Here is a 27,021-nt window from a genome sequence, read left to right on the forward strand (position 1 = left end):
CCGGCCGGCCGGCCCGGCTGCTCTCGGCGCACTCCACCAGTTGGTACGGCCAGAAGGTTCTTCTCTCCGGGGCATTGACAGCCAACGGAGCGTGCTCTAAAGGGATGCCTTCTCTATTATCCGGCCGCCGGCAGCCCGGATTGGCTGCCGGACTGTGGGAAACACCGAGGAGTCTGAAACTCACCTCACTGCGGTGCCCACTGGTGGGTATAAATAGAGGGGCTGAGCGGCCGCTGGGGGACCAGAGCGAAGGATGGCTCCTAGCAGCAGCTGCTTGGGCCACGTGCAGGAGGAGAGGCTGCTTGCCAAGGAGAAGAACAAGGTAATTCGGGGCCCGGGGCCTTGTCCTAGGGTGCGTTCATGCTTGCATCGTCGTCCCTGGATAAGGCACGTCCAGACGGGCACAAAGTCAGGAAGGTCTAGGAGCCTAGGGCGCTGCTGTATACTGAGTCCTACCCTCGGCCCACCGGGCTCAGTGGTGTCCACACTGACCGGCAGCAGCACTCCGGGCTTTCCCCGGAGTCTTCCCCAACCCTCCCTGGAGATGCCAGGGGTCAAATGTGGGACCTTCTGCCTGCCAAGCTGGTGTGCAAAGCCGGCACTGAGCGATGGATGCAGCTGGTGAACACAGGGAGCTGCCGACCGAGTCAGACCCTTGGTCCGTCTAGCTCAGGATTGTCTGCACAGACTTGGCAGCGGCTTCTCCAAGGTTGCAGGCAGGACGGAGCCTCTCTCAGCCCAATCTTAGAGATGCTGCCAGGGAGGGAACTGGGAACCTTCTGCATGCAAGCAGGCAGATGCTCTTCCATAAGCCGTGGCCCCCCATCCCCTAAGGGATGCTTGCGTATGTAGTCTCCCACCCAAATTCAAACCAGGGTGAACCCTGCTTAGCAAGGGGAGCCATCCACGCTTGCTACCACGAGGCCAGCTCTCTCTTCTCGGGGGCGTTGGGGGGTGGCTGGATGGAGTTTGCATGATGGGTTCTTCCCCCAAATGTCGCTGGTCAGATTTTTCTCCATGCCCTTTCAAAGCCGAAGGTCTCTCTCCTCCCTCCTTGACAGCTTCGGAAGCCGGTGGTGGAGAAAATGCGCCGGGATCGGATTAACAGCAGCATCGAGCAGCTGAAGATCTTGCTGGAGAAGGAATTCCAGAGACAGCAGCCCAACGCCAAGCTGGAGAAGGCAGACATCTTAGAAGTGGCTGTCGGCTACCTGAAGCAGCAGCACCAGGTGCAAAGTCAAGGTGAGTCCTGAGCCGGTGTTTCCTTGCTCGGATCCCCTGGCCTTTTACGGCATAGGAAGCTGCCATTTACTGAGTCAGAGCATTGGTCCAGCTAGCTCAGTATTACCTACACTGACTGGCAGCGGCTTCTCCGAGCTCAAAGGCAGGAGTCTCTCTCTCTCTGCATGATCTGGAGATGCCAGCGAGGCAACCTGGAACCTCCCTGAGGCCCCCAAAGACCCAAGCAGGTTGTTTCGTTCTGAATCCCACTCTTTAGGAGCTCGCTATCTCATAGGAACATAGCAACGCAGGAAGCTGCCATTTACCGAGTCAGACCATTGGTCCATCGAACTCAGGATTGTCTGCACAGACTGGCAGCGGCTTCTCCGAGCTGAAAGGCAAGGAGTCTCTCTCGGCCCTGTCTTGGAGATGCTGCCAGGGAGGGGATGCGGGACCTTCTGCATGCATGCAAGCCGGCAGGTGCTCTTCCCAGAGCAGCCCCATCCCTTGAGGGGAGCGTCTCACCGTGCTCACGTTTGGCCTCCCATCCAAATGCAAACCAGGGTCGACCCTGCTTAGCAAGGCGGAGGATTCATGCTTGCTACCGCAAGACCAGCTCTCTCTATACCAGGGTGGTATAGAAATTGAATTATTAATGATGATGATGATGATGATGATGTACGACATCAGAAAGAGAACTAAGAAAAAATAGCTGGTATTTATTTATTTTATTTTTATGTGGACGTTGCACTGAATTTTGCCCTTCTTCCCCCCCCCCCCCCCCGCTAGCATTGAGCCAGAAGGACCCCGAGCTGGACTTCAACAGCGGCTACCTGTGCTGCTTGCGGGAGGTCCTCCATTTCCTCTCCTTCTGCGAACCCAAGAGGGAGACCCAGGCCCACCTGATCAAGAACTTCTGCAAGGTCCACCTGATTGCCAACCACGCCCGCCCACCGGCCCTCTGCCCTCCGCCCAAGAAACACGCCGCCCAGAAGAACCCGCTGCCACCGGTGGCCATCTGGAGGCCGTGGTAGAGCTGCTGGTGGACTCTCCGTGGCCCCACCTGCCTGCAGACCCCAGAGGGCCCTTTGGGGGCGAAGGTCCCCCTTTTAAAAGTAGGGAACACTTGATTTCTAGGTAGTCCTAGGAGGAGGTAACAGAAGAGGAGGAGGAGAGTTGGGTCGTTTTGCTCTACTGAGGAATTTCAAGGCTCATGGTGGCTTCTGGGGATGGGGACATCGGAAGCTGCCATATACTGAGTCAGACCCTTGGTCCATCTAGCTCAGTATTGTCTACACAGACTGGCAGCGGCTTCTCCAAAGTGGCAGGCAGGAATCTCTCTCAGCCCGATCTTGGAGATGCTGCCAAGGAGGGAACTTTGAACCTAGAAGCTCTTCCCAGAGTGGCTCCATCCCCTGAGGGGAGTATCTTACAGAGCTCACTCTTCTAGTCTCCTTTTAATATGCAACCAGGGAGGGCCCTGCTTAGCTAAGGGGACCAGTCATGCTTGCTGCCACCAGACCAGCTCTCCTCTCTTCATAAGGCTTCACAATGAAGATTTTGTGTGTGTGTGTGTGTGTGTGTGTCTGCACATGGCAGTGGGCAGTCCACTCTTGTGGGCGGCTGCGACAGAGAGAGAGACAGCCACCATCACTCCTTCACCGAGCCCAAAGCAGAACTCGAACCCAGAACTGTTCCGGAGCAAAGGTTTTGCTCAGAAGATCCTTTGGTGCTTCAACAGCAGAGTTTCAGACCGGAACGTCTCCCAGCCCTAGCTGGGAGACAGCAAGGATTTGAAATGGGACCTTCTGTGTGCTCGTCCTCTAAGCTAAGGATGTGTTTGATGAGCACCTGATGCTGCCTACTGAGTCAGGCCCTTTGTCTATCTAGCCGAGCACTGTCTGCACTGACTGGTAGCAGCTATCCAGGGAACAGCATCTGTTGAGGCACCAAAGGAACTGAAGTCTCTCTGTTTGTGTTGTCCTTCCAGGGAGAAGGGATACATTCTGACTGAGAAACTGTACTATGTTAGTAGATTATCTCATGTAAGTTATTATGATAATGAAAGAGTAGGGGGATATTTCTGTTAGGTTTTGATCTGTGCGTGCTTCTCTCCTTGGAGAGTTCATCGGATGCCTTTTGTAAAGGAAACAAGGCTTATGTATCTTTAATAAGGAGGGAAATGTCTGTAATATTGGTTGAATATGTTCTCTTTGAATGGCTTTGGGTCACTTTTATAAAGTTTTGTGTATGTGTTCATCCTATGTGATGTGGAATACAATTTGAATTTTCTGTCATGGAAATGCCAATAAAAATATGTTTTTGTTTTTTCCATGAATGAATCCTTCCTTTTATATCTGGTGCAGATAATTTAATGAGCTGTGAACTGAGAAGACCCAGGTCAATAATCACATCTGCCATGAACTGATCCATCAGTCTCAGTTCCCATTTAAAGCTAGAGAGAACAACTCTGGCCTACCTTGTCTGGCTGTTGTTAGGATTACTGCTGCATTCACATTTTTGGGCCTGCCTGCCATATATACTCAAGAATTTCCCACAAAATATAAAATATATTTTTATATATTTATACAATACAATACAATACAATATAATATAATATAATATAATATAATATAATATAATATAATATAATATAATATATGCCGAAAAAATATAGGGCAGGTGTGTGCCTACTGCAGTGATAACACAACTACATCATTTTGTTTGTTTGTTTGTTAGATTGATCTATATTCCACATTTCTTGAAGTGGCTCAGAGTGGTTTACATTAAAATCAAAACCACATAATAAAACAATTAAAACTATTTTAAAAGAAAATGTAAACCAGGTTAAAATTAAAATTAAAACTAGATATCATTAAAAGCCAGGTTTAAAAGATGGGTCTTTAAAGTTCTCCTGAAGGCCTCCAAGGAAAATAATCTCATTTCCATGGGGAGCATGTTCCACAACCCAGGGGTGACAACTGAGAAGTCCCGATCCGAGGTCACCACGGGATGAATCGGTGGCACCTGAACACGGACCCCCTCCTGATGACCTTGATGAGCAGTGGAAATCTTGTAGGGGAAAGTGCTCTCTCAGGTAACTTTAACAGGTAACAGAGTTTTAAACAGCATTTTGTACTTTGTCCGGAAACATATCAGCAGCCAGTGCAACTGTTTAAGAACAGGCATAATGTGGTCTCTCCAGGATACCCCCAGACACATAGGAGCATAGGAACATAGACAGCTGCCATATACTGAGTCAGACCCTTGGTCTATCTAGCTCAGTATTGTCTTCACAGACTGGCAGCGGCATCTCCAAGGTTGCAGGCAGGAATCTCTCTCAGCCCTATCGTGGAGAAGCCAGGGAGGGAACTTGAAACCTTCTGCAATTCCCAGAGTAGCTCCATCCCCTAAGGGGGTTGGGAATATCTTCCAGTGCTCACACATCAAGTCTCCCATTCATATGCAACCAGGGCAGACCCTACTTAGCTAAGGGGACAAGTCATGCTGGCTACCACAAGAGCAGCTCAACCAATCTGGCTGCCACATTTTGGACTAACTGAAGTTTCCAAACTATGTCCAAAGGCAGCCCTACATAGAGCACATTTCAGTAGTCCAGCCTAGAAGTTATCAGCTGCTGTTTTCAGGTCATTCTGAAAACAGTTACATAATAGTTCCTGTGATGGAAAAGAAAGATGGAGCTGTAACTCAGCGGCACAGTATGTGCTTTGCCTGCCAAAGGTCACAGGTTCAATCCCTGGCCAAGAAAGTCTAGGAAACTCATCCTGGGTAGCTTCTGCCAGTCAGTGAAGACAACGCTCAGCTAGGCAGACAAAGGGCCTGACTCCATCGGCAGCATCGTGTGTTCCACAAACACATCAGTGGAAGAGCCCGTGCTTTGCACGCAGAAGGCCCCAGATTCAGTTCCTGTCATCTCCCGGCGGGGCTGGGAGAGATTCCTGTCTGAAACCCTGGAGAGCGGCTGGCCATCAGAGGAGACAATAACTAGACTGACCGATGAGGGCTAGTTCTCCTATCTTCACCACCAAGGGGCTGGAGAGAAGCCCGCACACTGGCCAGGGAATGGGGAGAAGCCTGCCTGCCGGCCGGGGAGAGGCCTTCTGCACAGAGGGGGTGGCCTTCTGCACTTGGCTAACCCCCCACCCTGTAAGATATTCTCCTCAGGGGGTGGAGCCTCTCTGGGAATCGCAGAAGGTTCCAAGTTCTCTCCCTGGCAGCATCTCCAAGATAGGGCTGAGAGAGACTCCTGCCTGCAACCTTGGAGAAGCTGCTGCCAGTCTGTGAAGACAATCCTGAGCTAGATGGACCAAGGGTCTGACTCAGTATATGGCAGCTTCCTATGTTGTAGAAGGAGAGCTGGTCTTCTGGTAGCAAGTATGACTTGCCCCCCTTGCTAAACAGGGTCCACCCTGGCTTGCATTTGAATGGGAGACTAGAAGTATGAGCGCTGTGAGAGATTCCCCTCAGGGGATGGAGCCGCTTTGGGAAGAGCAGAAGGTTTCAAGTTCCCTCTCTGGCATCTCCAGATAGGACAAGTTTGTTTGTTTGTTAAATGGGACAAGATTTTTTTTTATTGAACCAACAAACTACCGAAGCATACAGTACGTTACCAAAGCACAATTGTATACAAAGCGGTTGTTTGTACATCATAGATCTACGAAGATTTACAAACAAGGATTTGGTAACCCACAGAGCTATAAAGTATATGCAGGCAGTACTGTAACTCGGGGATGGGGATTACAAGGCACATCAGGTAATCGGAGTTACGCCCATTTCCACAATTTGTCCCATTGCTGTTTAGAAGAGATACACTGGTCTGTTTGCACATAACCATACAAACTTTTCCAGAGGAAATTTACTGTCTCATCCACGTGAACCTCTTGGTCGCATCTTCCCTCCCTATTCCTATGCAGGAGCATTGCATAAATGACATACAGGTTTACTAACCCGATTACGAGTATAGGGCTGAGAGAGATTCCTGCCTGCAACCTTGGAGAAGCTGCTGCCAGTCTGTGTAGACAATACTGAGCTAGATGGACCAGTGGTCTGACTCAGTATATGGCAGCTTCCTATGTTCCTAATTTTAAGGGGATTTGGGGGAACTTTAGCCACTTTAAAGCATTTTTTTCTTTAGTTTGGGGTGCGGTTTTTGTGTGTGAGCATGATTCCCCTAACCCCCTGTTTCCAATGCCTCGCCAACTGCAAATTTGTCCACGGTGCGGTTTTGCCAGGTGCGGTTTTGCCAGGACAGATTTTGCGGTTGGCCAGTGATGACTGTACTAATATCTGTTTGTAACAAAGAAAGAGAGCCAGCGTGGTATAGTGGTTAGAGTGCTGGACTAGGACCAGGGAGACCTGAGTTCAAATCCCCATTCAGCCATGAAATTCACTGGGTCACTCTGGGCCTGTTGCCTCTCTCTCAGCCTAACCTACCTCACAGGGTTGTTGTGAGGAGAAACTTAACTATGTACACTGCTCTGGGCTCCTTGGAGGAAGAGCAGAATAGAAATGTAAATAAAATAAAATTAAAATTAAATAAAGGAAAAAAAGACCTGTAATCAAAGAAGACCACAATTTTAAAAAATAAATGTAAGCCTATCCACATATTAAGTTGTACATCCCAGTGTCTGGGGATGCATCAGCCCCATCTTTGCATCAAGGGCGAGTACAACAGGGACTCTTTTTTAACTGAACTTAGTTAGTTGGTTAAACGGGAGCTCCCAAATGTAGGATGCAGATTGTGTGCAGCACTGTGTGTGCATGGCACACAATGCATTAATAAATAGCACATGTATACTTCACAATGTGGGGATAGACCCCGAGAAAGGAATAGGTCAGACGGAGAAGAGGCCCCAGAGTCGTAAAGCAAAAGACTACAGCTCCCATCATCCGCTTCTCGAATGCCCCTTGGATCATGGTAGTTGTAGTCCACCTTAGAACCCTCTGTAACATATAGGGCTGTGCAGCTTCAGCCCTCTGGCTGTTGTTGAACTTCCATCCTCCCTGACCATTGACCATTGCGGCTGGGGGGATGATAGGAGTTATAGTCAGGCTGACGTTGTGGTGCCCTACATGTTACAGAGGATTCTGGAGTGTGTTCTGGAATAGGGCTGCCCAAATCCATGTGCACACACCCCGCAGATGTTGGCAGACTACAACTCCCATTATCCAGAGGCTATTGCGGCAGGGGGTGATGGGAGTTGTAGTCCGGCGGCAGCTGAAGGGCAAGCCCAGGAGTCTGTGGCAGACGCTTCTCACACAAGCTGCTGTGAAACGTGTTACTTGATGCTACTACGGAGTCTGCAGAGCCATTTTCTCCTGGCCTCTTAGAAAGCGAGTATTCTCAAGGCTTGGCTCTGAGACATCTCGACTTGAACCCAGGCCAGCTCTGCCCTTGCCAGCAGCCTTTCTTGCAGGAGTCCAAGGTGGGGGTGATGCTGATTATGTTGATCCTCCGCCCTCCCTCCCTCCCAGGCCTGGGAGCCTCTTCCGACAATGGCCCTATTAACCTCAGAGTGTGGGGCTGGGGATCTCGGGGTTTCCCACACTTTCTGGCCCATTGAAGACATTCAGGGAGGAGACAAAAGAAGCGTGCCTGGCTACAGGGCCCATTAGTGCTGCTGAGGCGGCTGCTGCTTCTATGCCACTCCCCCTGGTGGGGGCCGGCCAGCCCCCCCACCCCACCCCATGCAATGGGCCATCTGGAGCGGCTCCCTTTCCCAGGGACCACATGGATCGATCCGCATTATCTCAGCCCCTTTCAAAAGGCTGGGAACGTTCCGCTCTCTGACACTGGAGGGCTGGAGTGAGGAAGAGGCCGCCCCACTCCGCGGAAGCCCCTCCCGCAGATAGATAGATAGATAGATAGATAGATAGATAGATAGATAGATAGATAGATAGATAGATTCTAGGAGGGAGGGAGGAAAAGATGGATAGATAGACAGACAGACAGATTGATTGATTGATTCTAGGAGGGAGGGAGGGAGGGAGGAAAAGATAGATGGAGAGAGAGAGAGAAGGAAGGGAGGGAAAGAAAGAAAGAAAGAAAGAAAGAAAGAAAGAAAGAAAGAAAGATCAATAGATAGACAGACAGATTGATTGATTGATTGATTGATTCTAGGAGGGAGGGAGGGAGGGAGAGGGGGAGAGAGAGAAAGAAGGAAGGAAGGAAGGAAGGAAGGAGATAGATAGATAGATAGATTGATTCTAGGAGGGAGGGAGGAAAAGATGGATAGACAGACAGACAGATTGATTGATTGATTCTAGGAGGGAGGGAGGAAGGGAGGGAGAGGGGAAGAGAGAGGAGGGAGGGAGGAAAAGATAGATGGAGAGAGAGAGAAGGAAGGGAGGGAGGGAGGGAAGGAAGGAAAGAAAGAAAGAAAGAAAGAAAGAAAGAAAGAAAGAAAGAAAGAAAGAAAGAAAGAAAGAATCTAGAAGGGAGGGAGGGAGGAAAAGAACAATAGATAGATAGACAGATCGATTGATTGATTGATTGATTCTAGGAGGGAGGGAGAGGGGGAGAGAGAGAAAGAAGGAAGGAAGGAAGGAGAGAAAGAGAAGGAAGGAAGGAAAGAAGGAAGGAAGTAGATAGATAGACAGATAGATAGATAGATAGATAGATAGACAGACAGACAGATAGATAGATAGATAGATAGATAGATAGATAGATAGATAGATAGATAGACAGATAGATAGATAAGGAAGAGATGCAAAGTCAGGACAACTGAGAGACAATAAAATCCTTCAAAGCAGAGGAAGTGATGTGTGTCTTCACATCCAACTGTACTCACCATTTATTCGTGAATAGTTACTTTTGTAAGTGCACTATTGAGGATCCGCCCCCCCACACACACCTCAAATGGATTAGCAGTGTATCAGTGTAAAGGCTTTTCGAGATATTGAAGAATATATACAATAATTTCTAACTGAATAAACAGAAGAGACCAGGGCTGTAGCTCAGTGGAAAGAGCAACTGCTTTGTATGCAGAAGGTCTCAGGTTCAATCCTTGGCAGCATCTCCAGGAAGGGCGGAGAAAGACCCCCACCTTGGAGGGCTGCTGCCAGTCAGGGCGGACAGTACAGAGCTAGATGGACCAATGACCTGACTCAGTAGGCAGCTGCATATGTTTATCTGGAGCACGTATAGCTCAGCGATGGAGCGCCTCCTTGCATGCAGAAGGCCCCAGGTGGCCTTCCATCCCTGGCAGCATCTCCCGGTAGGGCTGGGAGAGACTCCTGCCTGAATCCTTGGAGCGCTGCTACCAGTCAGTGAAGGAAATCCTGAACTGGATGGGTCAAAAGGCTGGATCAATAGAAGGCAGCTTCCTGTATGCAACCACATACTGTTAAGAACGAAAGGGAAAGAAGAACCAGTCTTGATATTTCCGTTCTAGTTTTTAGATATGGAAGCTTCTTTCTTTCTTTCTTTCTTTCTTTCTTTCTTTCTTTCTTTCTTTCTTTCTTTCTATCTATCTATCTATCTATCTATCTATCTATCTAATTTGTATGCCTCCCCAAACTTTCATCTCTGGGCAGCTTTTAAAGTATTATTTCACAGCTTTTATGTTATTTTCACCTTATGCTGGTCAAAGACCAAAATAAAGAGATAGATAGATAGATAGATAGATAGATAGATAGATAGAAAGATAGATAGATAGATAGATTATTTTCTTTCTAATTGCCTACTAACAGCAACACATCAGAATGGGGAGGGGCCTCAGTGTGCCCCACCCAGTAAATTTGGACCCCACCCATTCATCAACACATGCTCTAGTTGATTAATTGATGAGGTCCAGAAGGTTTAACTGGTTTAACCAGTCAATTAATCAACTCAAGCAAAGTTGATGAATGGGTGGGGGTCCAGGTTTAATGGGTGGGGTGGGGTCTCTATTAAAGCCGGCAGAAGGGCTTCCACACTGACTCATCGGTCCCGGGACCTCTATGTCTTAAGCCATTCCTGGGACCGGCGACATGGAGGCCAAAATGCCTCAGAGCATGCACAGAGTGCCCTGGCAGAAACCAGCTCTGGTGCCTCCGGGGTCAAAGGAAGAGCTTTCAAGTGGGTGGCGCTTCCTTTTTTTTAAGGGATTGCCGCCACCAGATGGAAAAGGAGGCGTCTGTTGCTTGGATGGGCCCACGTTGAAGCAGGGGTGGGTGGGTGGGTGGGGGGAGAACGCGTGGGAGCGAATCTGGGAGTGTGTATCCCACCCTGCCAAAAAGAAATAAGAGGTTGCTGTTTGGGGCTGGCCGGGTCCGCTATTCACTTCAGATGGTGTGAGCTCACAAATCTCCCTTTCCCACACTTCGGCCCATTCACGGTGTTAAACTGTCGACAAAAGGCGTGTGCCTGGAGAGAGAGGGGTTCTTGCTACGCCATCTGGCCAACACTCTGTGGGGTGGGAGGGGAAGGGAGGGGGCGGGGGGGGGAATAAAAGGGATGCTTCTGGGAAGGGGAAAAGCTGGGGCATCCGTGTGTCGCTGGCTGGGATGATGCTGTTCCTGTGAGGAGAGCTGGTCTTGTGGCAGCAAGCAGGACTTGTCCCCTTTGCTAAGCAGGGTCCGCCCTGGTTGCATACGAATGGGAGACTTGATGTGTGAGCCCTGGAAGAGATTCCCCTTAGGGGCTAATGGGAAGAGTATCATCTAGGTTCCAAGTTCCCTCCCTGGCAGCATCTCCAAGATAGGACAAGATTTTTTTATTGAACCAACAAACTACCAAAGCATACAGTACGTTGCCAAAGCACAATTGTATACAAAGTGGTTGTCTGTACATGATATATCTACAAAGATTTACACAGAAGGATTTGGAAACCCACAAGTTATGAAGTATATGCAGGTAGTACTGTAACTCGGGGGTGGGGGATTACAAGGCACATCAGGTAATCGGGGGGGTTACGTCCGACGTCCATTTCCACAATTTGTCCCATTGCTGTTTAGAAGAGATACTCTTGTCTTTTTGCACATAACCATACAAACTTTTCCAGAATCTCCAAGACAGAAACTTTTCAAGTAAATCTCTAGAAGAGATTTACTGTCTCATCTGTGTGAACCTCTTGGTCACGTCTTCCCTCTCTATTCCTATGCATGAGCATTTCCAAGATAGGGCTGGGACAGACTCCTGCCTGCAGCCTCGGAGAAGCCACTGCCAGTCTGGGTCGACAATCCTGAGTGAGATGGACCAAGGGTCTGACTCAATGGCAGCTTCCTATAGGAGCCTCGTTTCCTTTGTGAGAGGAAACCAAGGCCCCCTGGGGACAACGTACATCATTGATCATCAATCATCCACCACCGTCATCTTCTTCTTCATCACTTTATTTGTTCGCCGCCCCAGAACAAATGCAGATGTTCTCCCATGAAGGTATGGTCCCATGCCCTATAAGGAAGCTGCCTTCCACTGAGTCAGACCCTTGGTCCGTCTAGCTCAGTCTTGTCTTCACTGACTGGCAGCGGCTTCTCCAGGTTCTCAGGCAGGGCTCTCTCCCAGCCCTACCTGGAGAGGCTGCCAGGGAAGGAACTTGAAACCTAGATGCTCTTCCCAGAGTGGCTCCATCCCCTAAGAGGAATATCTTGCAGTGCTCACACACTTCTGGTCTCCCATTCAAATGCAAACCAGGGTGGACCCTGCTTAGCAAAGAGGACAATTCATGCTTGCTACCACATGACCAGCTCTCCTCCCATAGGAGAGAAGACTCACTTCCCTTGTGGAAAAGACTAACTTCTCAACCGTGAGAAAATGAAGCCGGACAAAAATCGATGCCAATGTCTCTTAATAAACTGGTCAATTTCCCTATACAATAGCATGGGTCTAAAAATGATCACAATGCCTTTCAGTTTGTTTCTATCCTGCTCTTCCTCCTCCAAGGAGCCCAGAACAGTGTACATAGTTGTGTTTCTCCTCACAACAACCCTGTGAGGTAGGTTAAGGCTGAGAGAGAGAGGTTGCTGGCCTATAGTCACCCAAAGAGGCAAGATTTTATTTATTTATTTACATGTCATATCCCACTCTTCCTCCAAGGAGCCCAGAGCGGTGTACTACATACTTCAGTTTCTCCTCACAACAACCCTGTGAAGTAGGTTAGGCTGAGAGAGAAGGGACTGCCCAGGGTCACCCAGCAAGAATCATGGCTGAATGGAGATTTGAACTCGGGTCTCCCCTAGTTCAGCACTCCAACCACTACACCATGCTGGTTATCTGAATACCAGTTGCAAGGGAGCAACAGCAGGAGAGAGGGCATGCCCTCACCTCTTGCCTGTGGGCTTCTCAGAGGGATCTGGTGGGCCACTGTGTGAAACTGGATGCTGGACTAGATGGGCTTCCTTGGGCCTGATCCAGCAGGGCTACTCCTACGTTCTTATGAGTTTCATGGCTGAACGGGGATTCATATCCACACTCCCAGTCCTAGTCCAGCACTCTAACCACCACAACACACTGGCTCTCTTTTAGAACTTCTGTTTGTTTTACCGATCTAAAATCGCATTTTGAGCATTGGTTGACCCCTTGAAATGATCACGGAGGAGGTGATTGTTCCAACTGTATTCTGCTAGCCGCAGTCCTCAGACACCTCCCTCTGCCTTCCAAGAGCATATGTTTTCTTTTTTTTTTTTTTTAAAGGACTGGGCTGCTGTCCTCTGAAAATTGACCCCCACTGTATTCATCTAAGCACACTTTAATGTCAATGAAAAGGTCTTGGCTACTCAAATGCTGCTCTCCCAAACATACCCCTGGAAGGGACTCCTTTGGAGCGAAGCGAGCCGGAATGGGGAGTGGAGAGCGTGGGTCTCCTCCGTTTAATTTCCCCGCAGCCTGGGAAAAAGGCAGCATATTGAGATGTTGACGTTCCCAACGTCAGGCGCCCGCGTCCCCTGATAAAGGATGCCGGGCCTTTCCCACGTCCCGTCCTTCCTGACGCTGCTCCCCATTGTGACCCACACTCCCCTGTCCACCTGCTCCTTGGGGAACAGAGTATTATCCGGAGGCAATTCACAGTCAATTTACCATGCTGTAATAGATGCCTCCTCTATTGTCCTGGAGCAACGCACGGATTGGCCAGGGACTGTGGGAAACTCCAAGACTCTCCGACCCCAGACATTTGTATGCGGCTCGCGGGTATAAATAGCGGCCCTGAAGCGTTCGCTTCTGCACATCACATCTCTGGAGCCAGACAAGCGCGCCAGCTGGGATCATGGCACCTAGCGTTCAAGCTCTCTCCCTGGAAAGCCAGGCCTCCAAAGAAAAAAACAGAGTAAGTTTGATTCTGCTCATCAATCCCGATTCCGATTCAAAGTTGATTCGGATTCTGCTCGTCCATTCCGAACCCTGCCTTGTGGACAGGGATGGTGTGTGGAAGGTGAGGAAAGAGGGTCTAATTTCTTCTCTTCCTTCCTTTCTCTCTCTCTCAGCTCCGAAAGCCCATGGTGGAGAAACTCCGCCGAGACCGCATCAACAGCAGCATCGAGCAACTGAAGCTGTTGCTGGAGAAGGAATTCCAGAGACACCAGCCCAACTCGAAGCTGGAGAAAGCCGACGTTCTGGAGATGACGGTCAGCTACCTCAAATTCAGCCAAAGTAAGTGCTGGTTTGACGTTCTCTTTATTTTATTACCCAAGCAACCGATTCTGGGCTCTGAGCAGTCTGACTGGCATGGCTTTCCCCAGAGGACCTTGGGCACTGTAGTCACCTCTTCATGGTGCCAGAGGGACTGGGTAGAATATTCTCTGACCTAGAAGACCTCCAAGACCTTCTATCTCCCCAACTCTATGATGCTATTGCCTTCCACAAAACTATTTTTCAAGGCTCCCTGGAGAAAGCCAAGAGAGAGCCAGTAGTCTCCTATTCTTGTGGGAGAGATGGCGCAAGCATGCATTGTCCCCTTTGCTAAGCAGGGTTTGCCCTGGTTTGCATTTGAATGGGAGGCATTTGAGCATTGTGAGATATTCCCCTTAGGGGATAGGGCTGCTCTGGGAAGAGCACCTTCATGCTTGCATGCAGACGGTTCCAAGTTCCCTCCCTGGCATCTCCAAGATTTGAGAGAGACTCCTGCAGGCAGAGAGACTCCTGCCTGCAACCTTGGAGAAGCCGCTGCCAGCCTGTGTAGGCAATACTGAGCTAGATGGACCAGTAGTCTGACTCGGTATATGGCAGCTTCCTATCTTCCGATCCTCGTGCTTCTCACACGTTTTGTAAGGCTTGTGAGGAGGGATCCGTCCGAAGGAGCAGCTCCATTGGCAGTGTTGGTTGGGTCCTTGCCACACTTTTCTGCCCCCAGTAATCTACCAGCTGAGGTGACTACCTCGCCTCTCCTCATGAAATGGCCGCCCCGGGCCCAAACTGTGGTTCTGCCCACCCTCATCTCTAAATCCCATCTCTCTTCCTTCACAGCAATGGCCACTTCTTCTGCAAGCATCACCCAGGATTACAGCCAAGGTTATTCCTCTTGCCTGAAGGAAACGCTACAGTTCCTGGCCGTTCATTCCGCCAACACCGACACCCAAGCCAAGCTCCTGAGTCACTTCCAGAAGCCCTGGGCAGCCGTTAGCAAGGACCTGCATTCTCCGTCACCTGCCTCTCTACTCCAGAAGGCCGCGGCGAAAAAGGCACCCTCAAAGTCTGCCTGCAAACTCTGGAGGCCCTGGTAAAGAGGAGAACTTGATTTGGGACATGTGTGAAGAGATTCCAGAGGCGCGAGCGATTTGTCGTACAAATCTCCACAGCTCCTCTCGCCAGTAGGAAAGAATATCTCCACCTTAAACGACGACGGCTCTCGTCAGTCCGATGCCTTCTTGGTTTAGCAAGAGCACGTTCTCCCGCGCTGCGGAGAGAAAACCATTCTAAAAGAATGGACCGAAGTAATCCTCATCTTAGGAGAATTTGGGAGAGTCGTTCCAAGAGGAACACCACATTGTTTTAACCTTGCTGAGGTTCTATTATGATGGTTGTTATTAGGGGCAGAAAAGGGGTATCGGGGAGGGGGCGGGTCTGGGTCTTTGTTGTTCATTTGTTCGGGAAACGAGTAACTTCTAAGAAGTTGAGGTGGATCTTTTCAAAAGGGCCTCTACGTTCGGAATGCCTACTTTTCAAACCAAAGCAGAGGAATTACGATTACGATGCAAACTGGGTTTTAAGACTTGCCACCTCTCTTTCCTGGGAGAAGTGTTCCCTCTAAGAGGGAATGCCAGATGCTTTTGACTACAACTCCCATAATTCCCAGCTGAAGGCCATTGCAGCTGGGAGTTGTAGTCAACAACATTGGACATTCCCTGTTAGAAGAATGGCTTCCTGGGAGCTGTAGTTTTTTTACGAATAAGGCCAAGGATCCAACCCAGATTTCTGAGCATCCTCACCATACCACAACTCCTTGAAGTCTCTAGGGTAGGGCTTCTCAAATGTGGGTCCTCAGATGGACTACAACTCCCTTTATACTCTGCCACAATGGTGGGATGTTGGGAGTTATAGTCTATCTAGGGGCCCAGCTTTGAAGAAGCAGAGGAAAGCAGAGGCAGTTAAACTCCAACCCAAAAAATGCAGTGTTTCCAGTATAGATCTATCATGGGAAACCTCTGCTCTCTAGCCATGGCTGCAGACATGGGAGACCCTTTTGAAGAATCCAACCTTTGTATCGCCGCTGTAATAATTTCTATAACATTTGTAGAATGTACTAAGCAGGCAAAGGAAATGTGTCACTCTGTGACGATCGTAGGTAGAGGACTCTCTTCGAGAATTACCGACTCACTGAGGCAGAAGGCCGGAGTCTGAGATGTTTAATTGATGCTTTTTATAAAGGCAGATACTTGGTTCTATATCCTCATAGGAAGGACGTAACAGCCCATCGTGCTGATGTTATGATTGTTGTATTTTCATATATTTTTTTACATGAAATATTTAAGGAAGTCTTTCATGAAAGGCAATTTGTAAAAATTGTATTTACGTGTTGGGTACCATAACTCTTATGGTAGATTATCTTTGCCACTTACCGTCCTTGAAGGATGAGGCTGTGATGGTGCGTGAAATGCACGGAATCTGTAATTCATCGGAGGCCATGATGGCATTTCTGAAACTTTTGCACAATGCTGAAAAGTAATAAAAGCCGGCTTCTGTATCCACTGTTTCCAATGAGTTATTGTTCATTTTAATTTTATATTGATTGTCAGCAATCAATATTTATCTCTGCTTGTCAGCAATCGCTGCATTGCTCTTCATAAGAACATAGGACACTGCCATATATACTGAGTCAGACCCTTGGTAAATCCAGTTCAGGATTGCCTACACAGACTGGCATCAACTCTCCAAGGCAGGAGTCTCTCTCACGTAGATGCTCTGTCACTGAATGATTGCCCCATTCCTTAAAGGGGAGTACCTTGCAGTGCTCACTTGTAGTCACCCATCCAAATTCAAACCAAGGCAGACTTTGCTTAGCAAAGGGGGCAATCCATGCTCACTACCACAAGACCAGGTCTCTTCCCCAGTATAGACCACATAGACACAAGAGCCTCCACCAGAAAGGCACACTGAACATGGAAATGGTACTGTTGCTCCGTGGGAGAGCACTTACTTTGTTTGAAGAAGGTCGGAGTTTGAAACTCTGGTATCTTCAGGTAGGGGTGGAAAAGACATAAGGACATCTCTGCTGGATCAGGCCCAAGGCCTATCTAGTCCAACATCTTGTTTCTCACTGTGGCCCACCAGATGCCTCTGGGAAGCCCACAGGCAGGAGTTGAGGGCATGCCTGCTCTCCTGCTGTTGCTCCCCTGCAACTGGTATTGAGAGGCATCCTGCCTCTGAGGCTGGAGGTGGCCTATAGCCCTCAGTCTAGTAGCCATTGATAGACCTGTCTTCCATGAATGTATCTAAACCCCTCTTACAGCCATCCAAGCTGGTAGCCATGACCACCTCCCGTGGCCAAGAATTCATAGATTAATTATGTGCTGTGTGAAAAAGTAGGAACATAAGAAGCTGCCGTATATTGAGTCAGACCATTGGTCCATCTAGTTCAGTATTGCCTACACAGACTGGCAGCGGCTTTGCCAAGGTTGCAGGCAGGAGTCTGTCTCAGCCCTATTTTAGAGATGCTGACAGGGAGGGAACTTTGAACCTCCTGCATGCAAGCAGACAGGTGCTCTTCCCAGAGCGGCCCTAGTGGTTAGAGTGCTGGACTAGGACCGAGGAGACCCGAGTTCAAATCCCCATTCAGCCATGATTCTAGCTGGGTGACTCTGGGCCAGTCACTTCTCTCTCAGCCTAGCCTACTTCACAGGGTTGTTGTGAAAGAGAAACTGAAGTATGTAGTACACCGCTCTGGGCTCCTTGGAGGAAGAGCGGGATATAAATGTAATAATAATAATAATAATCTTGCAGTGCTCACACCTGTAGTCTCCCATTCAAATGCAATCCAGGGTGGAGCCTGCATAGCTAAAGGGACAATTCATGCTTGCTAACAGAAGACGAGCTCTCTAGAGGTCACCCTAGGTGGGCTGGGAAGAGAACAAAGTCCTAAATTCACCCTAGATCCTGAAACTGCTGTATTATTTATTTATTTATTTATTATTATTTCTTGTTTACACAGTCAGGCAGGTGTTATTGACCGGTTTGTTTTATCCAGACATTGAGTCCTTCCCAAGGACCTGGGATGGCTGAATTTTATTGTCAATGTTGTTGCTGTTGTTAAAGGTATCGTCTCAGAATATAGGCTGTTCCCAGTGAAGTTGCTTTTTGTAATTGGCTGATGGTGATTTCTGTGGCCCCTCTGGTGTTGAGGTGCTCTTCAAGGTCTTTTGGAACTGCACCCAGGGCGCCAATTATCACTGGGATTATTTTGGGTTTTTTCTGCCACAGCCTTTCAATTTCAATTTGTAGGTCTTTGTATTTTGTGATTTTTTTTCTATTTCTTTTTCTTCTGTTCTGCTATCCCCTGGTATTGCTATGTCGATTATTTTGACTTGTTTTTCTTTCTTCTCTACTACACTTATATTGGGTGTATTGTGTGGCAGATGTTTGTCTGTTTGTAGTCAGAAGTCCCATAATATTTTTTGCATCTTCATTTTCTTCAACTTTTTCAATTTTAGGGTCCCACCAATTTTTGGCTATGGGTAGCTTGTATTTTTTGCAGATGTTCCAGTGTATCACCCCTGCTACCTTGCCATGCCATTAATTATCATTATTATATCTCGTGTGGATAAAGAATATTGTTTTAATAAATGTCATATATAGCTAGTGGTCAGCCTAGGTCGGTTGGGCAGAGAACAAAGTCCTAAATTCACCCTAGACCCTAAAATGGCTGTATAATAATAATTATTATTAGTTATTATTCTATTATTCAGTATTGTTAGGAGATCTAGTGTGTGGATAAAGGATACTGTTTTAAGGAAAGTAACAGTCACGCTGGGAGGGGCTGGAATCCGACTGAACAGCGGAGGAGGAAAAAGAACCAGCCCTGTGGGCGGGGCTCCTGGCGGAGTGGGCGGAGCAAGCGCGCGGCCCCGCCCCTCGGAGGGCGGCCGGCGCGCCTGCTTGCTCCCGCCCTCCTGGAGGCATGGAAGGCAAGCGGCGTCCCCCTCCACCTCCCCTCCCCTGGCGATATTAACACGCAAAACATATGCGCATATATTTGCATGCCTAATGAGGCCGGGCGCGCGGCGAGCGGGGCGCTGCGTCCAAGATGGCGGAGCGCGGCGGCAGGAATAGCGGCGGCGGCGGCGGCGGCGGCGCCGTCGTGAGCGGCAGCCTGGACAAGAGCATCACCCTCCCGCCCGACGAGATCTTCCGCAACCTGGAGAACGCCAAGCGCTTCGCCATCGACATCGGTGAGCGGGCCGGGGGGATTCAGCCGCGGCGAGGGCGCCCAGACCCAGTCAGCCCCGGAGGCGGCGGCGGCGGCGGCGGGGTGTGTGTTGCGGGCGGGGGGGGGGGGCTGAGGCGCGCGGGGCACGCCGGGAAACGGAGTCCCGCGGCCCATAGGCAGCCCCGGCGGCGGAGGGAGCCCAGGACGGCAAGCCCCGGCATGCAGCGCGCCGGCGCTGGCGCCGCGGGGCTTGACGGGGCGTGTAGTCCGCCGGCTGGCCCTTGCTGGCTTGGGCGCTGGCGGGGAGACTACGAGGCCCAGCGTGCCCCTCGGCAGGGGAGGCTCCTGTCGGGGGAGGGGGTATCAACAAGCCCCCTCAGCCTGGGGGACGGTGTGCCCTCGCCCCCCGTGGTGTTGCGGGGAGCTGAAGGGGAGTGGGGCAAGGGGAGGGTATGGGCCAGTGGCTATGTCTATGACTCCCCCCTACAGCTGGGTGGGGGATATTGGGGGTTATGCCTGACCCCCCCCCATGGTGAGGGGGATATTTTGGGTAATACCTGTCTCTCCCCCGCCCCCACCATATAGGGGGATAATGACACTTTCTCCAAACACATACACACAGCTGGGGGGATATTGGGCATAATGAATCTTAACCCCCCCCCACACACACACAGAGAACTGGGTGGGGGTGGATATTGGGGATAATGAATCTCTGCCCCTCCTATATACATACACTCAGCTGGGGGGGGATATTGGGGATAATGACCCCCCCAACACACACACACACATACACACCAGAGCTGGTGGGATATTGGGCATAATGAATCTTAAACCCCCCCACACAGAGAGAGAACTGGGGGGGGGGTATTGGGGATAATGAATCTCTGCCCCTCCTATATACATACACCCAGCTGGGGGGGATATTGGGGATAATGACCCCCCCAACACACGCACACACACACACACACACACACACCAGAGCTGGTGGGATATTGGGCATAATGAATCTTCACACACACACACCCTGAACTGTGGGGGGTGAATATTAGGGATAATGAATCTCTGCCCCCCACCACACACATACACATACACCCAGCTGGGGGGGGGATATTGGGGATAATGACCCCCCCAACACACACACACACAGCTGGGGGGATATTGGGCATAATGAATCTCCCCACCACACACACACACAGAACTGGGCAGGGGTTGTATATTGGGCACAATGCATCTCCCCCTCCCCATATACATACACAACAGCTGGGGGGAGGATATTGAGGAGAATGACTCCTGCCTCCCCCATAGACATACATACAGCTGGAGGGATATTGGGGGAAATGACTGTACCCCTACACACACACACACACCTACACCTGGAGGGATGGATATTGGGAGTAATGGTGTCAACCTCTGCTTTGAGGCTGGAAGTAGAGTATTAGACCATCGCTCTGAAATTCACACTGGTACAGGATCACGGTTTTGTTTATGCCGTCTGTATGGGGCAGCGATTGAAAGGACAGGTCCTTGCCCTGGGGGGCATGTGGCATTCTTTAAAATAAAATAAAAAGTTCTAAGGGGCTAGCCAAGGGAGGGGAGGGTAGCAGAGGCAGCGGTGTAAACAGGAGAAGAATGTCTAACTATATATAAAAGTATAGGAGTGCACGAAGAAGGGTTGGTTCTGGTCGGTGCCCAGATTGGAGACTGCCTGGGAACTTTTAAGTATTCTTGCTTTTCAGTGTGTTCTCTCTTTTTTTCCCGTCTCTGTGCGGAATGAGTTTTGTCCTGGGCGGCAGTATCAAGGCATTGTGCATGCATGTGCATTCAGAATGGGGCCTTCCTGATTCAACCTGAGCAGGATCTAAAATTAACTGAGCGGACATCCAAAAATGTGTGAGCGTGTGCACGCCTTAGAGGGAACACTGTTGCCTTTGTTCTGGAGGGATATAAGAGAAATGTGGTAGTAGCCTTTTGTCAGTTACGTGTCGCCTTCTGTCAGTTACATGTCCTGCTTAGCGTTAACACACTGCTTCCAGTGTTGAAAATGCTGGACCTCTTCCTTACACAGAGAAGGATTCAGTGAGAATTTGCACATGTGAAGCTGCTGGCTTGAGTCAGACCTTTGGTCCGTCTAGCTCAGTTTTGTCTGCACTGACTGGCAGCAGTTTCAGATGGGATCTTTTCCAGCTCAGCCTGGAAACGCTGCCAAGAATTGAGGTGTAATTGAGCTGCAGCCCTTTCCCAAAATTGGGGTGTAAGTGGGGATGGACACATCTGTCAATGCCAGCTGTCCGTGCTAGAGATTCTCTGGCCGGGAATGTGCTCACTGCCACATAAACTCCCCAACCTTGGGAAAATAACAATCAAAGGTGCCTCTGTTACAATTTGTAGCTTTGTTGCTCGTTTCCCTTAAGGAGATGTATCCTGTTGATATAACCCAATATTGCTTGTATTCCTTTTTGATGTATGCATGTCAATACTTTACAGTGTTAGGCCCGAGTGCCGTTTTGCCATAAATATGTTACTGATCCATTCATATGTCTCTAAAAAGACATGTTCTCTTCTGGAAGGGGCAGCTGGCTGCTTGATCCAAAATAAAATTTGTCAAGGAGATAGAGTCCATAACAACAGCGCTGCTGGATCAGGCCCAAGGTCCATCTAGTTCAGGGATTCTCAGCGTTGGGTCCTTAGATGTTCGTGGACTTCAACTCCCATAATCTCCAGCCCCAGTGGCCTTTGGTTGGGGATTATGGGAGCTGAAGTCCAATAACATCTGGAGACCCAACGTTGAGAATCCCTGATCTAGTCCAGCATCCTGTTTCCCACAGTGGCCCCCCCAATGCCTCTGAGAAGCCCACAATCAAGAGGTGAGGGCAGACCCTCTCTCCTGCTGTGGCTCCCCTGCAACTGGGATTGAGAGGCATCCTGCTTCTGAGGCTGGAGGTGGCCTATGGCCACCAGACTAGTAGCCATTGATAGCCCTGTCCTCCATGGCACGGAGCCACCAGTTTGCATCTGATTCCAGTTTGTCTTCCGAATTGCATGCACAGCCCAAGGTAGGACCCACAAACCTGAAATCTGGCCACTCCTGCCATCCTGCATGAATGAAAAGAAAGATTTGTACTTGGGTTGAGAGCAGGAGTGGGCCCCCCTCTCGTTCCGAGGTGGGGTACCATCCTTCCAAAAGAGAGGGCGATGGGTTTTGTGTTCATACCGCATTTATGCATTGACTGGAAATGTGGATTAATGGGAGTGTGTGCGCCCTCCTGACTAGGTCAGAGTGGAATTAAAGCAAAGGGCTTCGCTGTAAATCTCAGACATAAGAACATCCCTCAGTGGGTGTCTAAAACAGCCTCGGGAAAGGAGGGCGCCCTGGCCAAGTAATGCAAAAAGTGATATCCAGTTTGTTTGTTTTTTAAATAAATGGAAATGTTACATTTTGCTACACTTCAGCAAGTTTGTTTGTTTGTGTGTTCTAGCATAAGATGGTTATGCCCCGTGGCAAACTAGATGGAAAACATTGTCAGTTTCAACTAGACCCGAAAAAAACCCCACACACATTCCTTTTCAGTTAGGGTTAATTCAGGGTCCTGAGCAATGAACTTCTTTGTGCCTGCATCTTTGGCTCTTAGAATTGAGCATTAGCTCACTTGGTGTAGCAAAATTGGATTTAAATGTCCAAATTGCCTTTTCTGATTCCCATTTCTGTAGAACTTGGGTTTTGGAAGACCTTGGTGTTCCTTTTTCACAAGCAAGTTTCTAGCCCTGTTTGAGGGTTGTGTGTGTGTGAGTGAGTGAGTGAGTGAGTGAGTGACAGAGAGTGTATCCATTCCATGCAGTGGATATTTGAATTCTCCACTTAGGCGCAAAGTTTGCTGGGTGAGAAGTCTGGATAATTTGTGTATAAGCAACTCTGAGAAATTTGGTTGCTGTTAATGTGACTAGTCACATTTGAATAGGCAGTATGATGAAGGTGGCTGGTTTTGTGGCAGTGAGCATAATTGCCCCCTTTGCTAAGCAGGGTCTGCCTTGGTTTGCACTTGAATGGGAGACTACATGTGAGCGCTGCAAAATATTCCTCCTAGGGATGGGGCCGGAGCTCGATTTTGGGTGTTGAGAACCAGTTAGGGAACATGCGTTTCCCCCTCTGCTAAGCAGGCTTACCTTGGTTTGCATTTGGATGGGTGACTATATGTGAGTGCTGTGAGATATTCCCCATAAGGGATGGGGGCCATAGCTCGATTGGAAAAACATCTACTTTGTATGCAGAAGATCTCAGGTTCAATCCCTGGCAGCATCCCCTGGTAGGCCTGGGAGAGACTCCTGCCTGCAACTTTGGAAGAGTCGCTGCCAGTCAGTGTAGACAATACTGAGCAAGATGGGCCCATGGTTTGACTCCTAATAAGGCAGCTTCCTGTGATTCCATGGCTTTATAGCCAGCGTGGTGTCGTGGTTAGAGTGCTGGACTAGGACCGGGGAGACCCGAGTTCCAATCCCCATTCAGCCATGATGCTAGCTGGGTGACTCTGGGCCAGTCACTTCTCTCTCAGCCTAACCTACTTCACAGGGTTGTTGTGAGGAGAAACTTAAGTATGTAGTACACCGCTCTGGGCCCCTTGGAGGAAGAGCGGGATATAAATTTAGTAATAATAATAATAATAATAATCCTTCATATTCATCCATCTGCATCCTTCATATCCCCACACTGAAATATCTCCTGTTTCCACGTGCCCATACTTATCCACAGCAGAGGCAAAGTTCCCTGCATCTGGAGACTTGGCCTTTGTTGAATTATGTCAACTAAAGATGGTTGGGGAGAGAGTGCGGGGTGGGGAGGCGGGACATACCAGTCAACACTGACAATATTTCCATCCCTCTCTCCCTCTCCCTGCGGCTCCACTGCTGCTTATGGAAACCTCAGCGGTGTGATTAAAAAGAGGGCCCCGCAGATGTCTGCCAAACTGCAACATCCATGCCGACTGCTTTGGAGTGGGGAGGCGGGCAGTCAGTCGGTAAAATTAAGCAAATTGGGGAAACGCTGGTGCTTAGCTGCCTACTGGATTCAGGGCAAAAGGAGTGTGGTTTTTCTGTGTGCAGACTCGGGTGAACCCTGGGCCTTGGCAGATTTTCTTTGGCTCTAGCAACCACTTGAAAAACGCAGGCGCCAGACAATGGTCACTGATCATTATTATAAAATGATGTCTAGGTGGTATTTGACACCTAAAAAACTGGCATTAATGTATAAAAAATGTCTCAAACAAATGTTGGAAATGTGAACACTCTGAAGGAACATTTTTTTTTCATATGTGGTGGTCTTGTAGGAAGGCTAAGGCCTTTTGGGACATGATATATAACAAGTTAAAGGAAATTTAACATTTGACATTTCCTAAGAAGCCAGAATCCTTCCTGCTGGGAATAACGCAAGGAGTGTTTTCTACAACCAACTTAACGTTCTTTATGTACGCTACCACAGCGGCCAGAATAATATATGCGCAGAAATGGAAGAGTAATGAACTGCCCTCCAAAGAAGATTGGCCGATAAAAATTTTGGAATATGCGGAGATGGCAAAACTTACAGTACTGATAAGAGACCAAAATTTGGAATGCTTTAAAGAAGATTGGAAACCATTCTTATTATACTTAAAGAACTATTTTGCTAATATTGATTTTACAACAGGGTTTGAAATTTAGTAATATTAGCAGGTTGTGTAGATCGTTTTGAATTATTATTATAGCAAGGGTTAATTCTATAGTTGGTGATTCTCGAGGAGGTGTGAGCGGGAAGTCAATATCTGTTTAATGTGATGTGAATGTTAAGATATTGTTAAAATCAATAAAAATCTAAACGTAAAAAAAAAAAGACAATGGTCACTGATCGAAGTTACCAGATGCTCTGTCCAGCACACGCCACCTCTGACCTTGTTTTGAACTGACACACGGTTCGCAAAGGGGAGTGGGCCCAGCCCTTGAATCAGAACAGGAGGCTTACATAGGAAGCTGCCACATACTGAGTCAGACCACTGGTCTATCTAGCTCAGTATTGTCTTCACAGACTGGCAGCGGCTCCTCCAAGGTGGCAGGCAGGAGTCTCTCTGAGCCCTACCTGCAAATGCTGCCAGAGAGTGAACTTGGGGCCTTATGCATGCAAGCGGGCAGGTACTCTTCCCAAAGCAGCCCCATCCCCTAGGAGAATATCTTACAGTACTCACACATGTAGTCTCCCATTCAAATGCAAACCAGGGCAGGTCCTGCTTATCAACAGGGACACTTCCTTCTTGCTACCACAAGACCAGATCTAATGCTGGGTGTGTGAACTGAGTCTTGGGTGACTTGTTCTAGGATCTCCTGTTGAGAAAGAGTAATCTAGTGCCTCCCTTCCCCACCTGGCCAATAAAAGCTGGCCTCGTGGTTGCAAGCATGATTTGTCCTCTTTGCTGAGCAAGTTCTGCCCTGGTTTGCATTTGAATGGGAGGCTACATATGTGAGCACTGTAAGATATTCCCCTTAGGGGATGAGGCCGTTTCGGAAAGAGCGCTTGCATGCAGAAGGTCCCAGTTTCACCTTCTGGAAGCATCTCATGGTAGGGCTGGGAGAGACTCCTGCCTTTAACCTTGGAAAAACCGTTGCCAGTCTGTGTAGACGATACTGAGCTAGATGGACCAAGAGTCTGACTCGGTATAAGTTAGCTTCCTATGCTCCTAAGAGGGTTCAATGGCCATCATTGCAATTGAAATGTTTCTTTCTTCTTGTTTCCTGGGTAGTCTCCCTGATTGGAAGTATGCTATTCACTGTTGCTAAATTTTCTGTATAAAACTGATCTCTGTTCTCCTTCATGATGCAAGTTGTCGTCGTTTGCACAACTGGAAAATGATGATGAACTTTATCCTGCACTGAAGGGCGTGTGCAGGCCAAGCTAATGTCTGTTTACATCCTCCTCAGTTCAGCGGGGTCTTGCTTCCAAGTATCATCTTATGTGCGGTTTGCAGGGGAAGCATACCGTTTCACCATGTGCTGCTGGATAAGTTACTTGGCTACGGTCGGCGTGCTGCTAATAATAGAGTATTTGGCATCTCTGTCTCGCGTTTGCCGGCAGCATTTCCACAGAGGTTCCCAATCACCTTCAGCCTAAGCCATCCCATGGCCCCATATGTGATGGGCCATACCTTCCACTGACATGTTGGCTCTTCCCGATGGCTGTCACTCAATGGTGGTGACAGCCACCAGCCTTAATCACTTTAAAAGGGGCTCAGACAAATTCATAGAGCGACAGGTTTATCCATGGCTACTAGTCTGGTGTCTATGGGCCACCTCAAGCTGCAGAGGCAGGATCCCTCTGTGGCGGCGTATCAGGAGGAGAGAGGAACGTCCTTCATCTCTTTCCTGTGGACTCCCCAGAGGCATCTGGTGGGCATCTGTGGGGAAACAGGGAGCTGATCTATGGGAAGAGAGAGCTGGGCTTGTGGGAAAGTGTGCCGTCAAGTCTGTGTCGACTCCTGGTGACCACAGAGCCCTGTGGTTGTCTTTGGTAGAATACAGGAGGGGTTGACCATTGCCGCCTCCTGCACAGTATGAGATGATGCCTTTCAGCATCTCCCTATATCGCTGCTGCCTGATATATAGATGTTTCCCGTAGTCTGGGAAACATACCAGCGGGGATTCGAACCGGCAACCTCTGGCTTGCTAATCATGCCATCTCCCTGCTGCATCATTAGTAGCAAGCATGAATTGTCCCCTTTGCTAAGCAGGGTCCACCTTGGTATGCATTTGAATGGGGGACTACACTGAGCACTGCATTTGATATTCACCGCAGGGGATGGGGCCACTCTGGGAAGAGCATTTGCATGCAGAAGGTCCCAAGTCCCCCCGCCCCTGGCATCTCCAGGATAGGGCTGAGATAGGTCTACAACCTTGGAGAAACCGCTGCCAGTCTGGGTAGACAATACTGAGATAGAGGAACCAAGGGTCTGGCTCAATATATGGCAGCTTCCTATGTTCCGAAATGGCATGG

At 49.1% G+C, this 27,021-nt stretch overlaps 2 protein-coding genes across 2 annotated transcripts in view; both read left to right on the top strand.

Moving 5' to 3' along the window:
* The first annotated feature begins 251 nt into the window (after nucleotides 1–251).
* LOC128338641 (hairy/enhancer-of-split related with YRPW motif protein-like) lies at nucleotides 252–16,337 on the top strand. The gene is made up of 6 exons (XM_053281360.1): nucleotides 252–322; nucleotides 1,062–1,242; nucleotides 2,011–2,254; nucleotides 13,370–13,484; nucleotides 13,642–13,807; nucleotides 14,621–16,337. Exons 1-6 carry the CDS (start codon nucleotides 254–256, stop codon nucleotides 14,875–14,877), a joined length of 1,032 nt encoding a protein of 343 aa, XP_053137335.1. The 5' UTR covers nucleotides 252–253; the 3' UTR covers nucleotides 14,878–16,337.
* A 2,440-nt stretch (nucleotides 16,338–18,777) lies between these two features.
* PANK4 (pantothenate kinase 4 (inactive)) overlaps nucleotides 18,778–27,021 on the top strand; it is a 40,020-nt gene continuing 31,776 nt past the window's right edge. Inside the window, exon 1 of the mRNA XM_053281476.1 lies at nucleotides 18,778–19,038. Coding sequence (XP_053137451.1) covers nucleotides 18,894–19,038 — 145 coding nt within the window. The 5' untranslated portion in view covers nucleotides 18,778–18,893. The remainder of the gene's footprint in view (nucleotides 19,039–27,021) is intronic.

The sequence above is a fragment of the Hemicordylus capensis genome, chromosome 16, assembly GCF_027244095.1.
Source record: "Hemicordylus capensis ecotype Gifberg chromosome 16, rHemCap1.1.pri, whole genome shotgun sequence".
In the NCBI taxonomy this organism is placed as follows: Eukaryota; Metazoa; Chordata; class Lepidosauria; order Squamata; family Cordylidae; genus Hemicordylus; species Hemicordylus capensis.